At 38.0% G+C, this 20294-nt stretch overlaps 1 protein-coding gene across 4 annotated transcripts in view; it reads left to right on the top strand.

The window, feature by feature from the left end:
- Window positions 1-20294, top strand: part of MAP3K20 (mitogen-activated protein kinase kinase kinase 20) — a 243589-nt gene that overhangs the window by 196769 nt on the left and 26526 nt on the right. For all 4 annotated transcript variants that reach the window (XM_089690496.1, XM_089690494.1, XM_089690497.1 and 1 more), the window contains exons 12-16: window positions 1612-1656; window positions 6469-6499; window positions 6591-6730; window positions 12587-12649; window positions 18183-18272. In XM_089690496.1, coding sequence (XP_089546622.1) covers window positions 1612-1656; window positions 6469-6499; window positions 6591-6730; window positions 12587-12649; window positions 18183-18272 — 369 coding nt within the window. The remainder of the gene's footprint in view (window positions 1-1611; window positions 1657-6468; window positions 6500-6590; window positions 6731-12586; window positions 12650-18182; window positions 18273-20294) is intronic.

The raw sequence follows: 20294 nt of genomic DNA, 5'->3' as shown, positions 1-20294 counted from the left end.
TGTCCCGTCCCCCTGTGCTTATGCGCAAACGCATATGTAATTCACTCATGCATATGGAAACAGTGATCACACCACACTTGTGAGGTATTGTCCTGAACATCAGAATGAAAGCAATAATTCTAGCACCAGACATTTTGTGTAACTCTAAACTGATAACTTGCAAAGGCTTTTAAAGCTTCGCACTATGGAGATTTTTTAGGTACCATAGTTTGGTGCCATTCCATGGTTGTGTGCAGTTTTAATGAGTGACATGTAAGGTATTTATTTACTCAACATAACATCATCTTTTATATTTTAACAAAAAATTAGGTATTATATAGTGTTTGTGTGCAATAAAATTTATTAAAGCTTGTTTTTTTGTGTTTGTAAAACCGCTGCGCAAATACCGCGTGACATAAAAAATTGCAACATCCACCATTTTAGTCTCCAAGGGCCTCTGCTAAAAGATATATATATATATATATATATATATATATATATACATACAGTTATGCTCACAAGTTTGCATACCCTGGCAGAAATTGTGAAATTTTGGCATTGATATTGAAAATATGACTGATCATGCTAACAAATGCTCATTCATTGAAGGATGATGGTCATATGAAGACATTTATTATCAAATAGTTGTTTGGCTCCTTTGTAAATCATAATGATAACAGAAATCACCCAAATGGTCATGATCAAAAGTTTACATATCCTGGAATGTTTGGCCTTGGTACAGACACTCAAGGTGACACACACGGGTTACAATGCCAATTAGAGGTTAATGTCCCACATCTGTGGCTTTTTAAATTGCAATTAGTGTCAGTGTATAAATAGTCAATGAGTTTTTTAGCTCTTACGTGGAATAAATGGCTTCATATGATCATCATCCTTCAATAAATGAGCATTTTTTGGCATGATCAGTCATATTTGCAATATCAATGCCAAAATTTCACAATCTCTGCCAGGGTATGTAAACTATTGAGCACAGCTGTATATACATAAATATATATATATATATATATATATACACAATTTGGGAGATCTAAATATTTTTCTCTAGCAAAAAATACTGATTTTTTTTTAAGTAGGAGAGAAATGTCTGGAAGGGCAGTGATTAAAATCCCTTCAATGTTCATGTTTTTTTTCTCAACAAAAGTTACTCTTTAAGGAAATGTAAAGGTTCAATAAATCCTAAACTGATTGGAATTATGAATAGACGCTTACATGTTAACCTCTTTTACATTATATCTCTTGGAAACACAAGTGGAATGTTCTATCTTAGAAGTTTGTCTTTACCCACTACAAAAAGGTAACAAAAGTAGAGTTGTTCTATGACCTCAAAAGTTCCAGATTATATATTTCTTCCTAATCACTGAGAATCTTTCAAATGGAAAGGGGAAAACTATCTCATAGATTTGCAATACCAGCACTTGGGTGGAACTGCGAAGGTGGTGCAGATATGTAAGCACATTATTTAACTAGCAGCCATGTATAATTGAAATGTCTGTTTTAGAGGACTTGACCTCAGTGGTTAAACGTTACTTTTTTTTGTTCATTTTGGATGCAATGTCAGCCCTAAAATAGTGATGCCTAACACAATGTTCTTGTTTTCCTCATCTCATGCAGCTGCTGCCCTCATTTGATATATGCTCATGGACAGAAGAAGACGTGGTAAGGTTTCTTTAAACCATTGCAAGGAGTGGCTGAAATAACTTGTCAGTTCACTGTATCTAATCTTCTGAAATTGTAGTGAATAATATTTCAGGGTAGGCCAGACGTCAAGCATCCTATGGTGGTGCGCAAGGTGAAAAGAGCTAAAGGTACCTGATTGTTTATGTAGGAATGACTCTCAATCAGTAGTTTATCAGTAACATCAGCTTAATGAGCAGAGGCCAGTAGTCACCCCCTGATAATTTTCGCACCTCCCTAACTAATAGATGTGTTCATCTGCAGCTACTATTTTTACCTATGTTAGATGGTAAAAGTTTGACTTGTTAGATTACACGAGAATTTGATTTATTATATCAGCACCTTAGAATTTGAGGGTATTTCTAATCTAAAACATATTTGAATATTTAAACCTTAAAGAAAAACACGCACGCACGCACGCACGCACGCACGCACACACACACACACACACACACACACACACACACACACACACACACACACACACACGCTACTTTATTAGGTACACCTGTTCAATTGCTTGGTAACACAAATTGCTAATCAGCCAACCACGTGGCAGCCACTCAATGCATTTAGGCAGACGTGGTGAAGACGACTTGCTGAACTTCAAACTGAGCATTAGAATGGGGAAGAAAGGGGATTTAAGTGACTTTGAACGTGGCATGGTTGTTGGTGCCAGACAGGCTGGTCTGAATATTTCAAAAACTGCTGATCTACTGGAATTTTCATTCACAACCAGAGAGTGATCTGAAAAAGAGAAAATATCCAGTGAGTGGCAGTTGTGTGGAAGAAAATGCCTTATTGATGTCAGAGGTCAGAAGAGAATAGACAAACTGGTTCGAGATGATAGAAACAACAGTAACTCATGTCAATATGGATCAAAATCTCTGTTTCCAATACCTTGTTGAATCTATGCCACGAAGAATTAAGGCAGTTCTGAAGGCAAAAGGGGTGTCGAACCCGGTACTAGCAAGGTGTACCTAATAAAGTGGCTGGCAAGTGTATAGTATTAAAAAAGTAAGCAGTCAAATATTAGCAATAATGGTGTGACCCTCCTGCGCTCCAAATGTGTGTTAAATAATACAAAAAATATATATAATAAAAATATATATAATAAAAGAACCCCAAACAGCTGCTAGCATTAAATCATATACCAGTGATCAAGTGAATGTAAACCATAAGAATGCTGCGCTAACATTCAAATTAATAAATAAAGTGAATGTGGAATTCAATATCTCAAAAGAAATATTAACAATGATAATAAGTATAATAGTGAATGTGCTTAGTGATAACACAAAAATTATAATAAAAACACAAAATTTAAATCGATACGCATGTGCAAAAGGATGCACATACATATATTACATCACACGTGCAAAAAATGTGAAGTGAAATATATCTAAATAATACACGCAAACTCAAAGTCCAATGAATATTAAAGGTGAAAAAATTCCAATAATGGAATATTAAAGGTGAAAAAATATATAGTTTTTGGTTGACTGTGTTTCCAATAAACTGTAAAGTAACCACAGGTGAAACAAAACGTGCAGGTATCTGGGTGTAGATAGAGCTTGTGAATCCAACCACCTTCTGGATTAGCCTCTCACCTCATCACTTCGACCCTTGCGGGTCAAAGAGCAGTAATGGATCCCTCTCACAGATCCTCCAGGCACCAAAGCACTCCAAAAACACTTCTCAGGATATAATATTCCCACTCAGCTCTTCTTCAAGTATAGATGAAATATCACTTTCCCAGAACAAAACAGAGGGATCCTCCCATAGTGTAGTATGTTTATTATAGGAACATCAAATCTTGTAATGAAAATAGACTTACGTAGCAGCCAGTCCACATTCGACCCTCATGCTTTCAAATGAGGATATATGTGTGTAAATTGGGTGTACAGCTGAATCCACAGGTGTACCAAGATGGCCGCCACGCCGGAAATACGTCACCGCGCTACGCCGACGCGTTACGTCACAATATCACGTGACTTCATCAGCCTGATGAAGTCACGTGATATTGTGATGTAACGCGTCGGCGTAGCGCGGTGACGTATTTCCGGCGTGGCGGCCATCTTGGTACACCTGTGGATTCAGCTGTACACCCAATTTACACACATATATCCTCATTTGAAAGCATGAGGGTCGAATGTGGACTGGCTGCTACGTAAGTCTATTTTCATTACAAGATTTGATGTTCCTATAATAAACATACTACACTATGGGAGGATCCCTCTGTTTTGTTCTGGGAAAGTGATATTTCATCTATACTTGAAGAAGAGCTGAGTGGGAATATTATATCCTGAGAAGTGTTTTTGGAGTGCTTTGGTGCCTGGAGGATCTGTGAGAGGGATCCATCACTGCTCTTTGACCCGCAAGGGTCGAAGTGATGAGGTGAGAGTCAAATATTAGTTTCATCGTTAATACAGTATCTGCATAGTTTAAAATAAATCTCCAGAAAAATAGCTAAATATGGAATTAAAATTCATAAATGCTTATGGTTTGCCTACTGTGCCAGTGAGATATCGGCTGTGCGACCTCACCATTGCCACACAGTCCCTGTCAATATTTCCCCCTTGCCCCGGGCCTGCATATGCACCCTGCAAACTTATTCAACCCTACAGAGAGCTCTGGTATCATACAAAGCTCATACTCCTGACTAACTCTCTATAGGAATTTAAAAACTTTTTATTTGTGGGGATAATTACAGTAGGTGTGAAATGTACACAAGAATAAATATCAACTACATATGAATAAAATACATATTTTTATTACTCCAGTACATTAAAAAATATAGAATAAAAATCTCCCTAAAATAAAATTACTGTTTACATCAATGAATGTTAGATGAAATACTCACACCTCTAGAAATAGCGTAAAATTATTAGAGATATAAATCTTGCTTAAAAATTTTTATATCATATTCTTTTTATGCACATATATCCAACATGTTTTCTGGAACAAAGTCCACTTTTTCAGGAACTAGTGCTCTCATATATAGTATAATATATCTCATTTACAAAATGTTTTTGTCCCAAATGCCAGTTGGGCCATTTAAAAACATTAATTTTATTCAAATAGATTTTTTTTTTTAGGCAGAACGTTTTTGGATAGAGTGCAGAGGGATTAAAACGCTTGTCAGATTTTTATTACTGTCTGTGTCCACTTTAGTGCAATTCACCCTCTCTATTTGTCTAGTTTACAATTATCATTGAAAGTGTAAGTAAAAGAAAATCCCAAATGTTGGGTTGTCCACAAAATTAATAGAGGGGAAATCTTCCAATGGAACCAGCGGGTCCTCAAGGAATTCCCTTAATTTGCTGGGATTTTCTCACATGTCCTGTTTTGCTATGGGACAGGAAGTGAACAGAAATCTCTGCAATGGCACACAGATGGTGAAAAAACATCTGACAGGGGTTATAATCATTCCCTTGCTCTATTCAAAATGGAAAAAAAAAGTTTTGCCTTTAGCTCTACTTTAATTTCTATGTTGAAATTTGGGATATAATATGACATAACTCTCCATTGGAATCAGTGGGAGTGCAGAGCACTGTGCTAGGAAGATTTTGACAAGCACCTGGGTGGCACTGGGTTGGGGACAGATTAGTATTGGACTGGGATTGAGCTGAGGTCTGGTTGACTACAAAAGTGTAGTTACGCCTTAAATATGTCATCGAATATTAGGTTTCCTGTGTTAAAAATAGAAGAATTAGGGAAGTGATTTTGTCAGTAGCCAAGCATAAAGGGGCAGTAAATTTCTAGTGCAGATTTGAAAAAGAAAGAAAATATTGAAGATTTGAATTCCCACCATAGATGGTAGCTCATTTTATTTATATACCTTATTCTAAATTCCAGCCTTCCCTTCAGCTGTACAGGTTCCTCTTTTTTTTAATTGAAATTGCTTAAACTGCAGCAGTAACCAGAAACTGGCGTTCAAATCTCTCTTGCTGCACTCAAAATGGAATAGTGCACTTGCTGAGGTGCCGCCCTTGATAGATTGGGGAATCTTGATACTAGCAGAAAAAAACAAAACGGCGCACTCTCCTCATGCATTAACGCAAAAACCAAAAATATAATAAAAAGATGCAAAAAGATACTCACAAGCCATAAAGGTCATAAAAAACAGAGACAAGAAGTCAAAGGTGCCAATCATGGACAGCATGCGTTCTCAGATAAAGCCCTAACGTGTTTCAGGAGTCGAACGCCCTTCCTCAAAGCAATAGATCTATTGACTTCTTGTCTCTGTTTTTATGACCTTTATGGCTTGTGAATATGTTTTTGCATCTTTAATACATTTATGGTTTTTGCGTTAATGCATTAGGAGGGTGCGCCCTGGTTTTTTTTTCTGCTTAAACTGCAGGCCTGAGAGCTCTTGATAGGAGTATGAAGGCAGTGGTGCTGTGATCATTTTAGAAAGCTATGTACAGCACCCTGCCAGCCCCTCCCACCAGCCATTATCCATGTGCATTGCCTAGAAAAGCTCAGAGACCCAATGTTTACATACATAAGGTTTTTAATGAAAACAAAAAGATTTTATTTAAAATTGTATTAGCATGGTAATGAAGTGGGAGGGAAAAACCAGGAATAGAAAAATATATAAAGCAGATTAAACTTCATCTTTAAACTTTAACCCTACAAAGAAAACTAAAGTGTCTATTAAATTTGTCTGGCCGAACTTTGTCCGGATTATTGAACCAGAGCCCTTAACTGGGCTGAATTTACTATTTAGTACATTTTTGGATATATATAATCTGAAGTAATTTAATTATATAAATATTTTTCACTTTTTCACAGTTTTTCTGGATGCAACAGTTGTTAAAGACAGGTAAGATCTGCCAAAGTTTTGTGAATCTTCTTTGTTGCTTTTTTGTTGTAAAATTGTTACCATATTGTGTCATTTTTACTTTTTGTTACAGATGACAACTCTGCATTGCAGAGTATTTATGCCACCCTGTTCAAGGAACATCACATTACAGGAAAGAGACTGCTGCTTCTGGAGGAACGTGATCTCAAAGATATGGGCATTGTCTCCAAAGGACATATTATTCATCTAAAGGTATGCCACAGAAAATATGAATGCTATAATAATGTATGCACTCCAGAAAAAAATGAATATAAATACTGTATGTATATGAGGTCACAGGCTGTAAGAGGGAATCAGTACTATGGGTCTTTATTGAAGAAACGTCCTGTCCAAATACTGATTTAACTAGTAATCATGTGCTTCTGCAATACATTATTTAAGATAATAAAATAAATTATTTATTATTTACAGTCAGGTCCATAAATATTGGGACATCGACACAATTCTAACATTTTTGGCTCTATACACCACCACAATGGATTTGAAATGAAACAAACAAGATGTGCTTTAACTGCAGACTGTCAGCTTTAATTTGAGGGTATTTACATCCAGATCAGGTGAACGGTGTAGGAATTACAACAGTTTGCATATGTGCCTCCCATTTGTTAAGGGACCAAAAGTGATGGGACAGAATAATAATCATAAATCAAACTTTAACTTTTTAATACTTGGTTACAAATCCTTTGCAGTCAATTACAGCCTGAGGTCTGGAACGCATAGACATCACCAGACGCTGGGTTTCATCCCTGGTGATGCTCTGCCAGGCCTCTACTGCAACTGTCTTCAGTTCCAGCTTGTTCTTGGGGTATTTTCCCTTCAGTTTTGTCTTCAGCAAGTGAAATGCATGCTCAATCGGATTCAGGTCAGGTGATTGACTTGGCCATTGCATAACATTCCACTTCTTTCCCTTAAAAAACTCTTTGGTTGCTTTTGCAGTATGCTTTGGGTCATTGTCCATCTGCACTGTGAAGCGGCGTTCAGTGAGTTCTGAAGCATTTGGATGAATATGAACAGATAATATTGCCTGAAACACTTCAGAATTCATCCTGCTGCTTTTGTCAGCAGTCACATCATCATTAAATACAAGAGAACCAGTTCCATTGGCAGCCATACATGCCCACGCCATGACACTACCACCACCATGCTTCACTGATGAGATGGTATGCTTAGGATCATGAGCAGTTCCTTTCCTTCTCCATACTCTTCTCTTCCCATCACTCTGGTACAAGTTGATCTTGGTCTCAGATGGTCTTTAGATGTCGTTTGGCAAACTCTAGTCTGGCATTCCTGTTTTTGAGACTCACCAATGGTTTACATCTTGTGGTGAACCCTCTGTATTCACTCTGGTGAAGTCTTCTCTTGATTGTTGACTTTGACACACATACACCTACCTCCTGGAGAGTGTTCTTGATCTGGCCAACTGTTGTGAAGGGTGTTTTCTTCACCAGGGAAAGAATTCTTCGGTCATCCACCACAGTTGTTTTCCGTGGTCTTCCGGGTCTTTTGGTGTTGCTGAGCTCACAGGTGCGTTCCTTCTTTTTAAGAATGTTCCAAACAGTTGTTTTGGCCACGCCTAATGTTTTTGCTATCTCTCTGATGGGTTTGTTTTGTTTTTTCAGCCTAATGATGGCTTGCTTCACTGATAGTGACAGCTCTTTGGATCTCATCTTGAGAGTTGACAGTAACAGATTCCAAATGCAAATAGCACACTTGAAATAAACTCTGGACCTTTTATCTGCTCATTGTAATTGGGATAATGAGGGAATAACACACACCTGGCCATGGAACAGCTGAGAAGCCAATTGTCCCATTACTTTTGGTCCCTTAACAAGTGGGAGGCACATATGCAAACTGTTGTAATTCCTACACCGTTCACCTGATTTGGATGTATATACCCTCAAATTAAAGCTGACAGTCTGCAGTTAAAGCACATCTTGTTTGTTTCATTTCAAATCCATTGTGGTGGTGTATAGAGCCAAAAATGTTAGAATTGTGTCGATGTCCCAATATTTATGGACCTGACTGTATGTTAGAAAAGTTAGGCCATAGACTTTAATTTAGATATGATTGTGACGATAATTAGGTCTAGTGACCCTGAACTAAAAGGGTAAATGGGGAAAGTTGTGTTGCACACATTGCTCTCCTCCTTTCTCCAAAATGTGCAAGATTGGAACAAACCTTATAGATTTCAGTGTGAAAGAAACATGGTCCAGACTGAACACCCCCATACTGGAACAGAGCTCAGCTTGAGACACAAGCAAGCTATAAAAAATCCCATTCAACTTCATTAGCAGAAGATCGTAAAAATGCCTGTCTAGCACACAATATGTGAGTCTGGTTTTTGAACTACGCATATAACTTTGGCTATAATGGAGAAATCAGAGAATAACAATCAGTTGATCTAGACATGCCTATGCCATAATGTAGAGCATGTGCATTGGTACATTATATCTCCTAAGGAGAATATGCATAAAATCCTTGTCATCTGGAAACATTGATATGATTGGAAAAATTGATATTGAGGTAGTGTCAGCTGAAATATAAATGCCACTACAATGCAAAAAAATATTCACATATCTATTAAAATTCCATATGTCATAAATATAAAAAATGTATGAGGTATGGACTTTTAATACATATGTGTATATTGTTTGCTATATAGAGGGCAGCTCCTTGAGCTTGTATTTGATTGTTAAGAGGGTAATTCCTTGTCTTAGCAGCAGCCTTGTTTACATTTTAATTATTAATAGTTTTTTTTGTGAATTTATATCACAATTTGTAATCACATATATATTTATATTATTTTTGCAAAAGTAATTTCAAACTGGTGAAAAAAGTGTGGCCTTAGCGCTGATAATTTTGTGATTATATTGAGACCTGGTCCTGGTAAATTCTTCTAAAAGCTTCTGTGCCCCAACAGTAAAATACCACAATAAAAATGTAGGAATAAAAAATATGTTTTGAAATTCTTGAAGTTCTGGATGAGGTTGAGGGTACGTCAGCAGACTTAGTGGTCCTGTAGGGGATGAGGTTTCTGGATAAAGCTGTGGGGTTTCTGGATGGGCTGGGGGTCTCTCCTGGAGGCTGTGGATTTGCAGGAGCAATGTGGGAGACTGGGGGGCACTGTGGAGCTGGGGGCATTGTGGGACACTGTTGAGGATGGTGTGAAGAGCTGTAGCCTCTGCAACAAGCTAGGAGGCACTGTTGGGGGCTGGAGGACACTGTAGGGACTGAGGGCTTTCGAGGGGCTGGGGGAAATTGAGGGGCACTGTGGGAGGTTGGGTGGCATTATGAGAGCTGAAAGGCACTGTGGGAGGTTAGGAGATCTAAAGCTAGCTGGAGAACCAGGAGGAGGGGGGCTACAGCCTAGAGATGGGCCATGGCCGGGTGGTTGAGAACCACAGTTCTAGAAGGTCCACAAACAGCTGCTGCAATTGGCAACTCTCAGCTCTCAATTTTCTATCAAAATACACTGTGTGCACAATTATTAGGCAAGTTGTATTTTTGAGGATTGATTTAATTATTGAACACGACAGTGCTCTTGGTAAATTCAAAATTGTAATAAATCTCAAACCTGAATATTTAATAAAGTAAAAGTGAGGTTTTGGCTTTCTTAGGAGAATATCTATGTGTGCATAATTATTGGGAAACTATTTGTATGCACAATTATTATTTACTAAAGTAAAAACAAAATCTCACTTTTAATAAAAAAGCAGCTCAAAATGTACCAATAAACGTTTCTGACATTTAAAAAATCAGTGACCAATATAGCCACCCTTCTTTTTAATAACAGTTATAAGCCTTCTATTCATGGAGTCTGTCAGTTTTTTGATCTAATGACTATCAACTTTTTGTGCAGCAGCAATCACAGCCTCCCAGTCACTGTTCAGAGAGGTGTACTGTTTTACTTCACTGTACATCTCTCATTTAAGAAGGGCCCACAAGTTCTCAATAGGGTTTAGGTCAGGTAAGAAAGGGGCATGTCATTATTCTTTCATTTTTAAGGTCTTTACGGCTAGCCATGCAGCTGAGTACTTCGATGCATACGAAGGAGCATTATCCTGCATAAATATCATGCTCTTCTTAAAAGATGCAGAATGTTTTCCTGTACTACTGCTTTAATAAATTGTCTTCTAAAAACTGGCAGTAGGTTTGGGAGTTGATTTTGAGTCCATTTCAACGGAAAAAGGTCCATCTAGCTCAACTTTAACAATACCAGCACATACCAGTACCCCACCTCCACCTTACTGGCGTCTGAGTCGAGTTGGAGCTCTGTGTCCATTACTGATCCAGCCACGTGCTCATCCATCAGTCCATAAAACCTTTGAAAAATGTGTTCAGATATTTCTTGGCCCAGTCTTGACATTTCAACTTGTTTTTTTCACTGGTGGTCGGGTTTCACCCTTTCTTACCTTGGCCATGTCTCTGAGCACTGAACAACTTGTACTTATTGGCACTTCAGGTAGGTTGCAGTTCTGGAATATGATAGCACTGGATGATAATGGGTTCCTGGTAGCTTCACATTTGATTCTTCTCAAATCTTTGGCAGTTAATTTTCGTCTTTATTTTCTCAACACATTTCTTACGACCCTGTTGACTATTTGCAGCAAAACGTTTCATGTTTGTGTGATCACTCCCCAATATCTTAGCAATTTCAAGAGTGCTGCATCCCTTTGAAAGACATTTTACAATTTTTTACTTTTCTGAGTCATTTAAATCTTTTTTTTGGCTCATTTTGCCTGAGGAAAAGAAGCTGCCTAATAATTATGCACAATTTGATATAGGGTGTTGATCCCCTTAGGCCACATCCTCCCTCATTACACAAATACACATCACCTGATATGCTTAAATCCAATAAGCATTCAAGTTTATACAGCTTTGAGTTGGATAATATGCATAAAAATGATGATTTGGGCAAAATACTCACTTGCCTAATAATTATGAACACAGTATATGCACGAATGCTGAGAGTCATTCATGAGAGCCAGTGACTCTGATACATCAGATTGGACTTGTCTGCATTAAATTGGACTCTGCACAGGAACTAAAACCCAGCAGAGCTTTGTAAATACTTTATACTTTTAATTTCAGTTATTTTATTGTTGTTTATTTTGTAAAATCAATGTCTTTAGATGTTTCCTTGCACTATTTTTTCTTTTGTTTTATCAAAATGAAACAATTAAAAACAATGGATATACATACATTTTAAAGACTGCACTTGTGCTAAACTAGCAGTTCTAGATTATCAGGTAGTCAAGGTTAGATAAAGGAATATTTTTCATGGCTATGCCCCCTGTTATAGAATAAGGAATAAATCCCCCTTTTTTGAGTAGTATTTGAAGAGATACTATTTTTCAAGGATATATTTTTTTTTTTCAGACAGTATTCGGTCGGCAAAGTTCTAGCTACTTTTACAATACTTTCACCCATTATTTTCAATTGATCCTTTGAACTCAGTAATGTGTTTTTAGCCCCCATAGAAATGAATAGAAATGCATGTAAAATGCATGGGAGCATGTGTCCATGTGTTTCACAATTGTTTTGTCTTTTTTTTTTCCCTTGAAAACTAACAGAAAGGGGAATGTTGGGTGGTAAAAATATAAAAAACGCATAGTAATATGACAGAAATTGTTGAAACATTTTTGGATAAGTATGTGTTTCTATATGGAAGCTCCTGTATTTGTGAGAGTGAGCCCATGACCTCTGCTGGTTCATCATGGACGTCCACAGAAATATATTGGTTGCATTATGCAGAAAACACCACAGCCTGCACACTACTGCTTGCATTTTATGAATGGCATGTATAATGCAGGTGCAGTGTGGTGTACACACTGCAGTTCTCCATTATAAATAAGGGGGGGGGGAGGTGCCAGTGATCAGAAAGAATAAACTGTGGCTATAGGATTGTGTATATGGGGGTTTTCTATTTATTTTTTCTATTGGTTTGACTACATGGACTTCTGTCTTTTTTTACAAGCTATCTGACTATGCTAAGAATCTTGTTGGCATTTGCCTAGTCTTTAACGCCTTACTTTTTTTGCTTTGCAGACAGCAATTGAAAAATTAACTCACGATTATCTGAATCTTTTTCATTTCCCACCACTAACAAAAGTAAGTATTATATAAGTACAGCTTTAAGCATGTGCAAGGTGATTGGGCTCAGAAGCAATGGGCCACAAGTGTTATTATTATTATAGGCACTTATACAGTCAGGTCCATAAATTTTGGGACATTGACACAATTCTAACATTTTTGGCTCTATACACCACCACAATGGATTTGAAAAGAAACGAACAAGATGTGCTTTAACTGCAGACTGTCAGCTTTAATTTGAGGGTATTTACATCCAAATCAGGTGAACGGTGTAGGAATTACAACAGTTTGCATATGTGCCTCCCACTTGTTAAGGGACCAAAAGTAAGGGACAATTGGCTTCTCAGCTGTTCCATGGTCAGGTGTGTGTTATTCCCTCATTATCCCAATTACAATGAGCAGATAAAAGGTCCAGAGTTCATTTCAAGTGTGCTATTTGCATTTGGAATCTGTTGCTGTCAACTCTCAAGATGAGATCCAAAGAGCTGTCACTATCAGTGAAGCAAGCCATCATTAGGCTGAAAAAAACAAAACAAACCCATCAGAGAGATAGCAAAAACATTAGGCGTGGCCAAAACAACTGTTTGGGACATTCTTAAAAAGAAGGAACGCACCGGTGAGCTCAGCAACACCAAAAGACACGGAAGACCACGGAAAACAACTGTGGTGGATGACCGAAGAATTCTTTCCCTGGTGAAGAAAACACCCTTCAAAACAGTTGGCCAGATCAAGAACACTCTCCAGGAGGTAGGTGTATGTGTGTCAAAGTCAACAATCAAGAGAAGACTTCACCAGAGTGAATACAGAGGGTTCACCACAAGATGTAAACCATTGGTGAACCTCAAAAACAGGAAGGCCAGATTAGAGTTTGCCAAACGACATCTAAAAAAGCCTTCACAGTTTTGGAACAACATCCTATGGACAGATGAGACCAAGATCAACTTGTACCAGAGTGATGGGAAGAGAAGAGTATGGAGAAGGAAAGGAACTACTCGTGATCCTAAGCATACCACCTCATCAGTGAATCCATTGTGGTGGTGTATAGAGCCAAAAATGTTAGAATTGTGTCGATGTCCCAATATTTATGGACCTGACTGTATAGTGCCGTCAATTTACACAGCCTTTACATTGATATTGTACATTCATGTTTCTATTTACAGGGTTTATTTAGGGCCCCTACCAACCTATGCATGGCAGTAGATTTGTCATTTGTTCAGTGCACAGCAATGCAAGTACTATGGTGCCATTCATTTGCAATGGTATGGCAATGCATTTATACAACACAACTGTATTGCGGTGCACCACAATGATCTGATGTTGTGTACTTTTGGTAGGCTGTGGTGTGTTATTGGATCATCCGAATAAATAGGTGGTCCTTACATAACTCCCGTTAATGTTCCACATAATGTGCATGCATTACCATACTGCAATGGAATAAATAGGTCGGATTGGGAGTTATAATTGACTTTTCCTGGCTATGTTGTATTGCAGGATTTTAAGCTTCAAGGGAACTGTCAAATGCATATTACTTTTATTTGTTTTACCTCTGTTGTATATATTTGGGAAACAAAGCTTAAACCACCTCCCTCTAAAACCTGAGCTCTGGTTCACACTATAGAAATGCAGTCCAGATGCATTCCGGAATGCGTTTCTGCATGTGTGTTTTTGACATGTTTTTGGTTTGTTCCAATGCATTTTTGATGCATTCCAGTGCATTTTTGATGCATTCAAGTTCATTGTTTCCCCTCTCTTTTTCTTCAATTCAAATATGGACATGTGCATTGCAGTGCATTTTTGGTGCGTTTCGGTGCATTTTTGATGTGTTTTACCAGGTTCCAGTACAGTTCTGTGCAGGAAAAATGCAGCCTGTTCAACTTTTTTTTTTCTGCATCCGGAACACACTGGAACTGCAAGCACTAATGTGAACTATGACATTGACAACCATATAACCTACTTTCTGTGTGTTTTGGATGCAGAAAAAAAGCAACTGAAACGCATGTAGTGTGAACTGGTCCTCCAAGAACATAACCTTACCTGCGAATGCAGTTTCATGTTTGTAAAGATTTAAATCTTAGCCACTGTGTGTGGCCATTCCTTCCTTCTTTTCTTAAGCTAGGAAAAAAAAAAGCTTTGTTCCCATAGTGCAATAACAGCTCCCAATATTCTGCTGTATGTAAACTTTTAAAGGGATAGACATAGATGTAATATTTCCAGATCTGTCAGTCATGGAGAATAAATTAGCTACTAACCCACTGAAAAGACAGTAAAGATAAAAAATGTAAACTGGTTGAATTTAGTGATTTCAGCAGCTCCTTGTTTAAAAAAAACCCTTCTTTTCCATTAGACAGGCATAATCCTAAAGATTTAAGCTAAACTCCAAATAGATATAAAGAAACAGTGTATTATTGATGTGTATTCCTTTAAAAGTAATTACATGTTTTATACATACAAGTAGATAAACTATCTAAACTGATCTTGATAGCAGCCTCTGTCTTAAAGTGGAGCTCCACCCAAAAGGATAGTTCCACTTTAAAGATAAGATTGGTCCCCTGCTTCCCATTAAGGATTGGCACCTTCGGGGAGCGGGGGAGGAACGGGTACCCGAATTTTACAGGTACCTGCTGCCACTTCTGCTGCGATCACCTAGGTAATCGGAAACGGAAGTGGTCCTCCTACCCTCCCTCCCCGAAGTCTTGTGGGACACGTGACAGGTCCCTGAAGATTACTGGGTCTTAATTGTTTGAAAGAAATCTTGCGAGCCAAAAAATATAAAAATTCCTGTTGTTGGATCGCAAACCTCTAGCACATAACTACCAATGTGAAAACCGTAAAATAAAAATAAATAAAGTATTGCGCTCACAACCCTTCAATCAATACATATAAACAAAAAAATGTGTATTGATAAACATGAATACTTGTACTTGTGAATCTATTTGAATCCACTCAAATAAACAATATGCATAAGACAGTGAAAAAGTGAACTAATAAATGAAATAAAGAATATATGAAAAAAATATAATTATATATAATAACGTCCCACAAAAAAGTGACTTTGTGCTGGGGAAATCTTCAATATCATAAAATCGGTGACTGCTTGTGCCTCCTCCCTCAAGTGAAGATATGCGCTCACCTCATAGATAGCCTGCAATTAGGCTATTAAAGCTTGCGGTTCACCTCCTTTGGAACCTACTTGATTAAGAACTCCTGTTTGTGAGATATCCATGGAATGCGACATGTACTATGGAAAAAATCTCCTCGCATGGGGTGCCACTCTAATGTCTTCCTGTCTCCATCCGGTTCTCCATAAACAAGAAAAATCCTGACATGGTGCTTTATCGTTTTAAAAGTTTTAATGTGCTGACAGGTGGCACTCACATATATTCGTATAGTGGTAGTACAACTATTGTTCCAAACCGCCGCTGACTGTCGGAGCTGTGCGCTCGTGGTCCGGCAACCGGACTGACTCCCTCCGAGTGACGTATACAGTAGGTTCCAAAGGAGGTGAACCGCAAGCTTTAATAGCCTAATTGCAGGCTATCTATGAGGTGAGCGCATATCTTCACTTGAGGGAGGAGGCACAAGCAGTCACCGATTTTATGATATTGAAGATTTCCCCAGCACAAAGTCACTTTTTTGTGGGACGTTATTATATATAATTATATTTTTTTCATATATTCTTTATTTCATTTATTAGTTCACTTTTTCACTGTCTTATGCATATTGTTTATTTGAGTGGATTCAAATAGATTCACAAGTACAAGTATTCATGTTTATCAATACACATTTTTTTGTTTATATGTATTGATTGAAGGGTTGTGAGCGCAATACTTTATTTATTTTTATTTTAAGGTCCCTGAAGATGACGGGGCCATTCAGGAAGCGCAGCACTACTTATGCATGTACAGTGGGTACCTGTCTGTGAAGCTGCAAGCTGTCACAGCCGGGTGCCCACACTGAAGATGCCGGCGCCTGGAATACAAGATGGCCGGTAAAATGGGCTGCGGCGGGGGCAACGTGGGATTGTGGGACAGGTGAGTGGCTGTTTTTTAAAAGTCAGCAGCTACCCTGCTGTGTACAGATGTGCTGACAGGATCACACGGCCAATCAGTGATCACATGAATAGTAGTAAACAAAATGTCACTTGCTGACATCATTGCTTACTACTTGTGAAATGTGTGAATGATCACAGAGGTCACATGGTACAAGGCTATTCACAACAGCCTTGTACCATGTGACAAGCTGTAACCAATCACAGCTCCCACAGTATTTCTCAATGGCTGCAAGAATGCAGCCAGAGAGAAGGAGAAAGTATTGCTTTTACAGCCTTATGGGTGTAAAAGCAATCAGTGTAAAAAAAGAAAAAAAATCTTCATCACCCCCCACAAGTAGCACAGTGTCACTATGGTGACACTGTACTACTAGGGTGACAGTATGTTAAAAAAAAAATAAACAAACATAAATAATATTAAAAAAAATTAAAATTAAAAAAAAAATTAAAAATTATAATTTTTGGTTATAAACTAATTTGTTTTTTGTTTAACTAAGAATATAGATGAATACATTTTGCCCAAGATTTATTAAGAAAGATGATTTATTTGCAAAATTTTATAAGAAAAACTTTTTTTCAAAATGTTTAGTCTTTTTAATTTATAAAGCAAAAAAATTAAAAACTCCAGTGGTGAATAAATACCTCCAAAATAAAGTTTTATCTGTTTAAAAAAAATGCTAAAATTTAATATGGGTACAGTGTTGCATGACCGCGCAATTGTCATTCATAGTGAGAGCACTGAAAGCTGAAAATTGGCCTGGACAGGAAGGGGGTGAAAGTGTCCGGAATCGAAGTGGTTAAAGTGGTCTTAAAGTCTCATAGGTTTTTACTTTAATGTATTCTATTCATTAAGGTAAAAAACCTTCTGCAACTAGTTCCAGCCCCCCCCCCCCCCAATACTTTCCTGAGCCCGATCTTAATCCAGTGATGTGCATGAGGGCAGAGGCTCTCGTGCACAAGCAGGCAAGTATAACATATTTTTTTTTTAAGAAAAGTTTTCCTTTAGAATCACTCTAAGGTTATACAAAGGTACTGTATGCCACAAAGATATTAGGATTCAGCTGCCCTTCAATTCCATTTTTGAAAAGCAGAAATTGTTTCACATTCTACAAATAAGTAAAAACATGAAAAAAGTATCATTTAAAAAATACTCATAACATTGTTACTGCAATTCCACATTAGGGATTGTATTTGCAATGCAGTTCAATTTGTGCTACAATACAGAGCATCTTCTGGGGAGTATTTTTGGACAATCTCACTTCAAGAATGCACCTGTTTTTCCCAGAATCTGGTCTTTGAAATACATTAAGGGTAGAGCATTGTTCCCATTATTTAATTGTGTGGGAGGCAACTATCCTCAGCAGTGATGTCAACTGCGAGACTGAAAATAGTTGTTAAAGAAACATTTCAGCTGTTGGCTGTGATAAACTCCTGAATGTTGTCTGTAAAGCTAAAAAAAGATCCACAATAGAAGTGACACAAATTACTCCATCTGTGCTGCAGGATCTCGCTATAGAGAATGAAGAGGAAGAAAAGATTGTGAACTTAGAACTTGTGTTTGGATACCATTTGAAATCTGCTAACAGCCCAGAGGTAAATGCCTATAATGATAAATCTCTGTACACTGTCTAATGGCTTGATGTGTCACATTCCTATTACTGTGGGATTTGGACAGCAACTAATGGGATAAGTGGAGTGTTTACAGACACTTTCTAAACCCTGAAGGCCCATTCACACCTTTCCAGTGCGATAATACACATTCGTGCATTAGCATGTTGCAGTGTCATTCATTTTGAGTTGTTTGCACAACGGCAGTGCAGCCCCAACGCACTACAATGCATGTTAATGCACGATCGGAAATTGTGGTACAATGTGTTGCCAAAAACTGTTAATGTGTGTTTTAAATGATTTGGTGCTCTTCCTATCCATTTATTTGAATACTCTGCCATAACATAAAAAATGTTAACGTGTGAAAAAATATGTGTTAACTCAACGCACTAGGACACTAAGGTCTGATTGGTCCCGCTTACTGAAGTGGTATTAAACCCAAAAGCAAACATTTATTATATGGCAGCTTACCAATTCTTAGATGTGATGACTGCATTAGTGCATGTGATGACAGCATTAGTGCACGTGATGACTACATTAGTTTTCGTTTTTAGGCTTGGAAAATTCTGTGGAAAAGAACAAACAAGGGCGCACTCTCATCGTGCATTACCGTGGTATAACACGTATTTATTAAATGAAAAGAGGATATATACTCACAAACCAACGTGATAAAAGGCAGTAAAAAGTGGTCCACAAGGACAGTCACAATACATCTGTGTCTAATGGTGCAGAGCTCTGAGGAAGGGGGTTTAGCTCCCGAAACGCGTTAGCCTATCTGCACCATTAGACACAGATGTATTGTGACTGTCCTTGTGGACCACTTTTTACTGCCTTTTATCACGTTGGTTTGTTATACCATGGTAATGCACGATGAAAGTGCGCCCTTGTTTGTTCTTTTCTACTAGTGGTCAGATTCCCTGATCTTAAAAGGGCAGCACCTCTTCGGTTGGCATTTTGGCATCGCCTTGGTTGTATGAAGACTGGAGCGCTGGTTTCGTTCGTTCATCTTTTGGAAAATTCTGTGGCCACACCAGAAAGGAAATGTATTCAATGTTTTAAAAATGTTCTAGCTAAGATGAACAAAAAAAGAAGTTTATAAGGTGAAAAGGCAGTTTGTCAGGCCATATGCTATGGTTACCACAAGTTGTTTTTTCTTAGTCCCAAGTCACACTTGTGATCATATGGAGTTTTTGCCAGCAGTAGGAATGCAAGTGTGACAACATGGAAGGATGGGAATTTGAGAGCTGTCTGACTTACTTTAAGCTGCCTGCTTCTGGGCTGCCTGGCCAGCATCCAGTTGATCACTCACCTGGAAACAATATGACTTTGAGTTCAGACTCACTGCTTCCATACCTTTTTCTGGGTCACTGACTTACAAGGTAGTGAAGCCAGGATCTGGAGGACAGCTCTGGAACTTACATTTCTGAAAAGAAGCCAGCAATATCAGCTCACATGTATTTACCCTGACAGGTTTTCTTCAAATAAACCCAATTTTGTATGTATTTTCTCTGTGTGTATTGCTAGCTTTCTCCCTGTAGACATAAGAGAACATCACCAGATCCACCCTTTCTCTGGTTGGATGGGGGACAGTCCATTGTGTGAAGGACATACCAAACCATGGAAGATATCATAGCCCATGCTTTCTTATGGGAAGAGTCACAATATTTAGCAGCCGATCGCTGTATGTTGTTACCTCTCCATAGAAGCAGATATCAAAGCCATTACATCAAAACACTCAGAGATACTTGAGAAGCTAACCAGGTGGAAATGAAGATCACTGAGTTAATGTAATAACGGAAAAGTTTCACCAATGCTGCCCTTTTGAGGTCAGGGGATAGAAGCAAACATGCAGGTTCGCCCAGCACAAAAGATCACTAATCAGCCAGGTTTTGTATGATCTGATGAATTATTAGGCCTATGTCACAAACATGCAACGCAAAAGATCATTCATCAACCAGGTTTTATATGATCCATTTGATGAATTATTAAGCTCCTGCTCTGTCGCTC

This window comes from Staurois parvus, unplaced genomic scaffold (assembly GCF_062004578.1).
Source record: "Staurois parvus isolate SC_StPar_1 unplaced genomic scaffold, SC_StPar_1.0 ptg000530l, whole genome shotgun sequence".
Lineage (NCBI taxonomy): Eukaryota > Metazoa > Chordata > Amphibia > Anura > Ranidae > Staurois > Staurois parvus.
The sequence above is the reverse complement of the archived record's forward strand: the minus strand, read 5'-3'. Positions and strand labels throughout refer to the sequence as shown.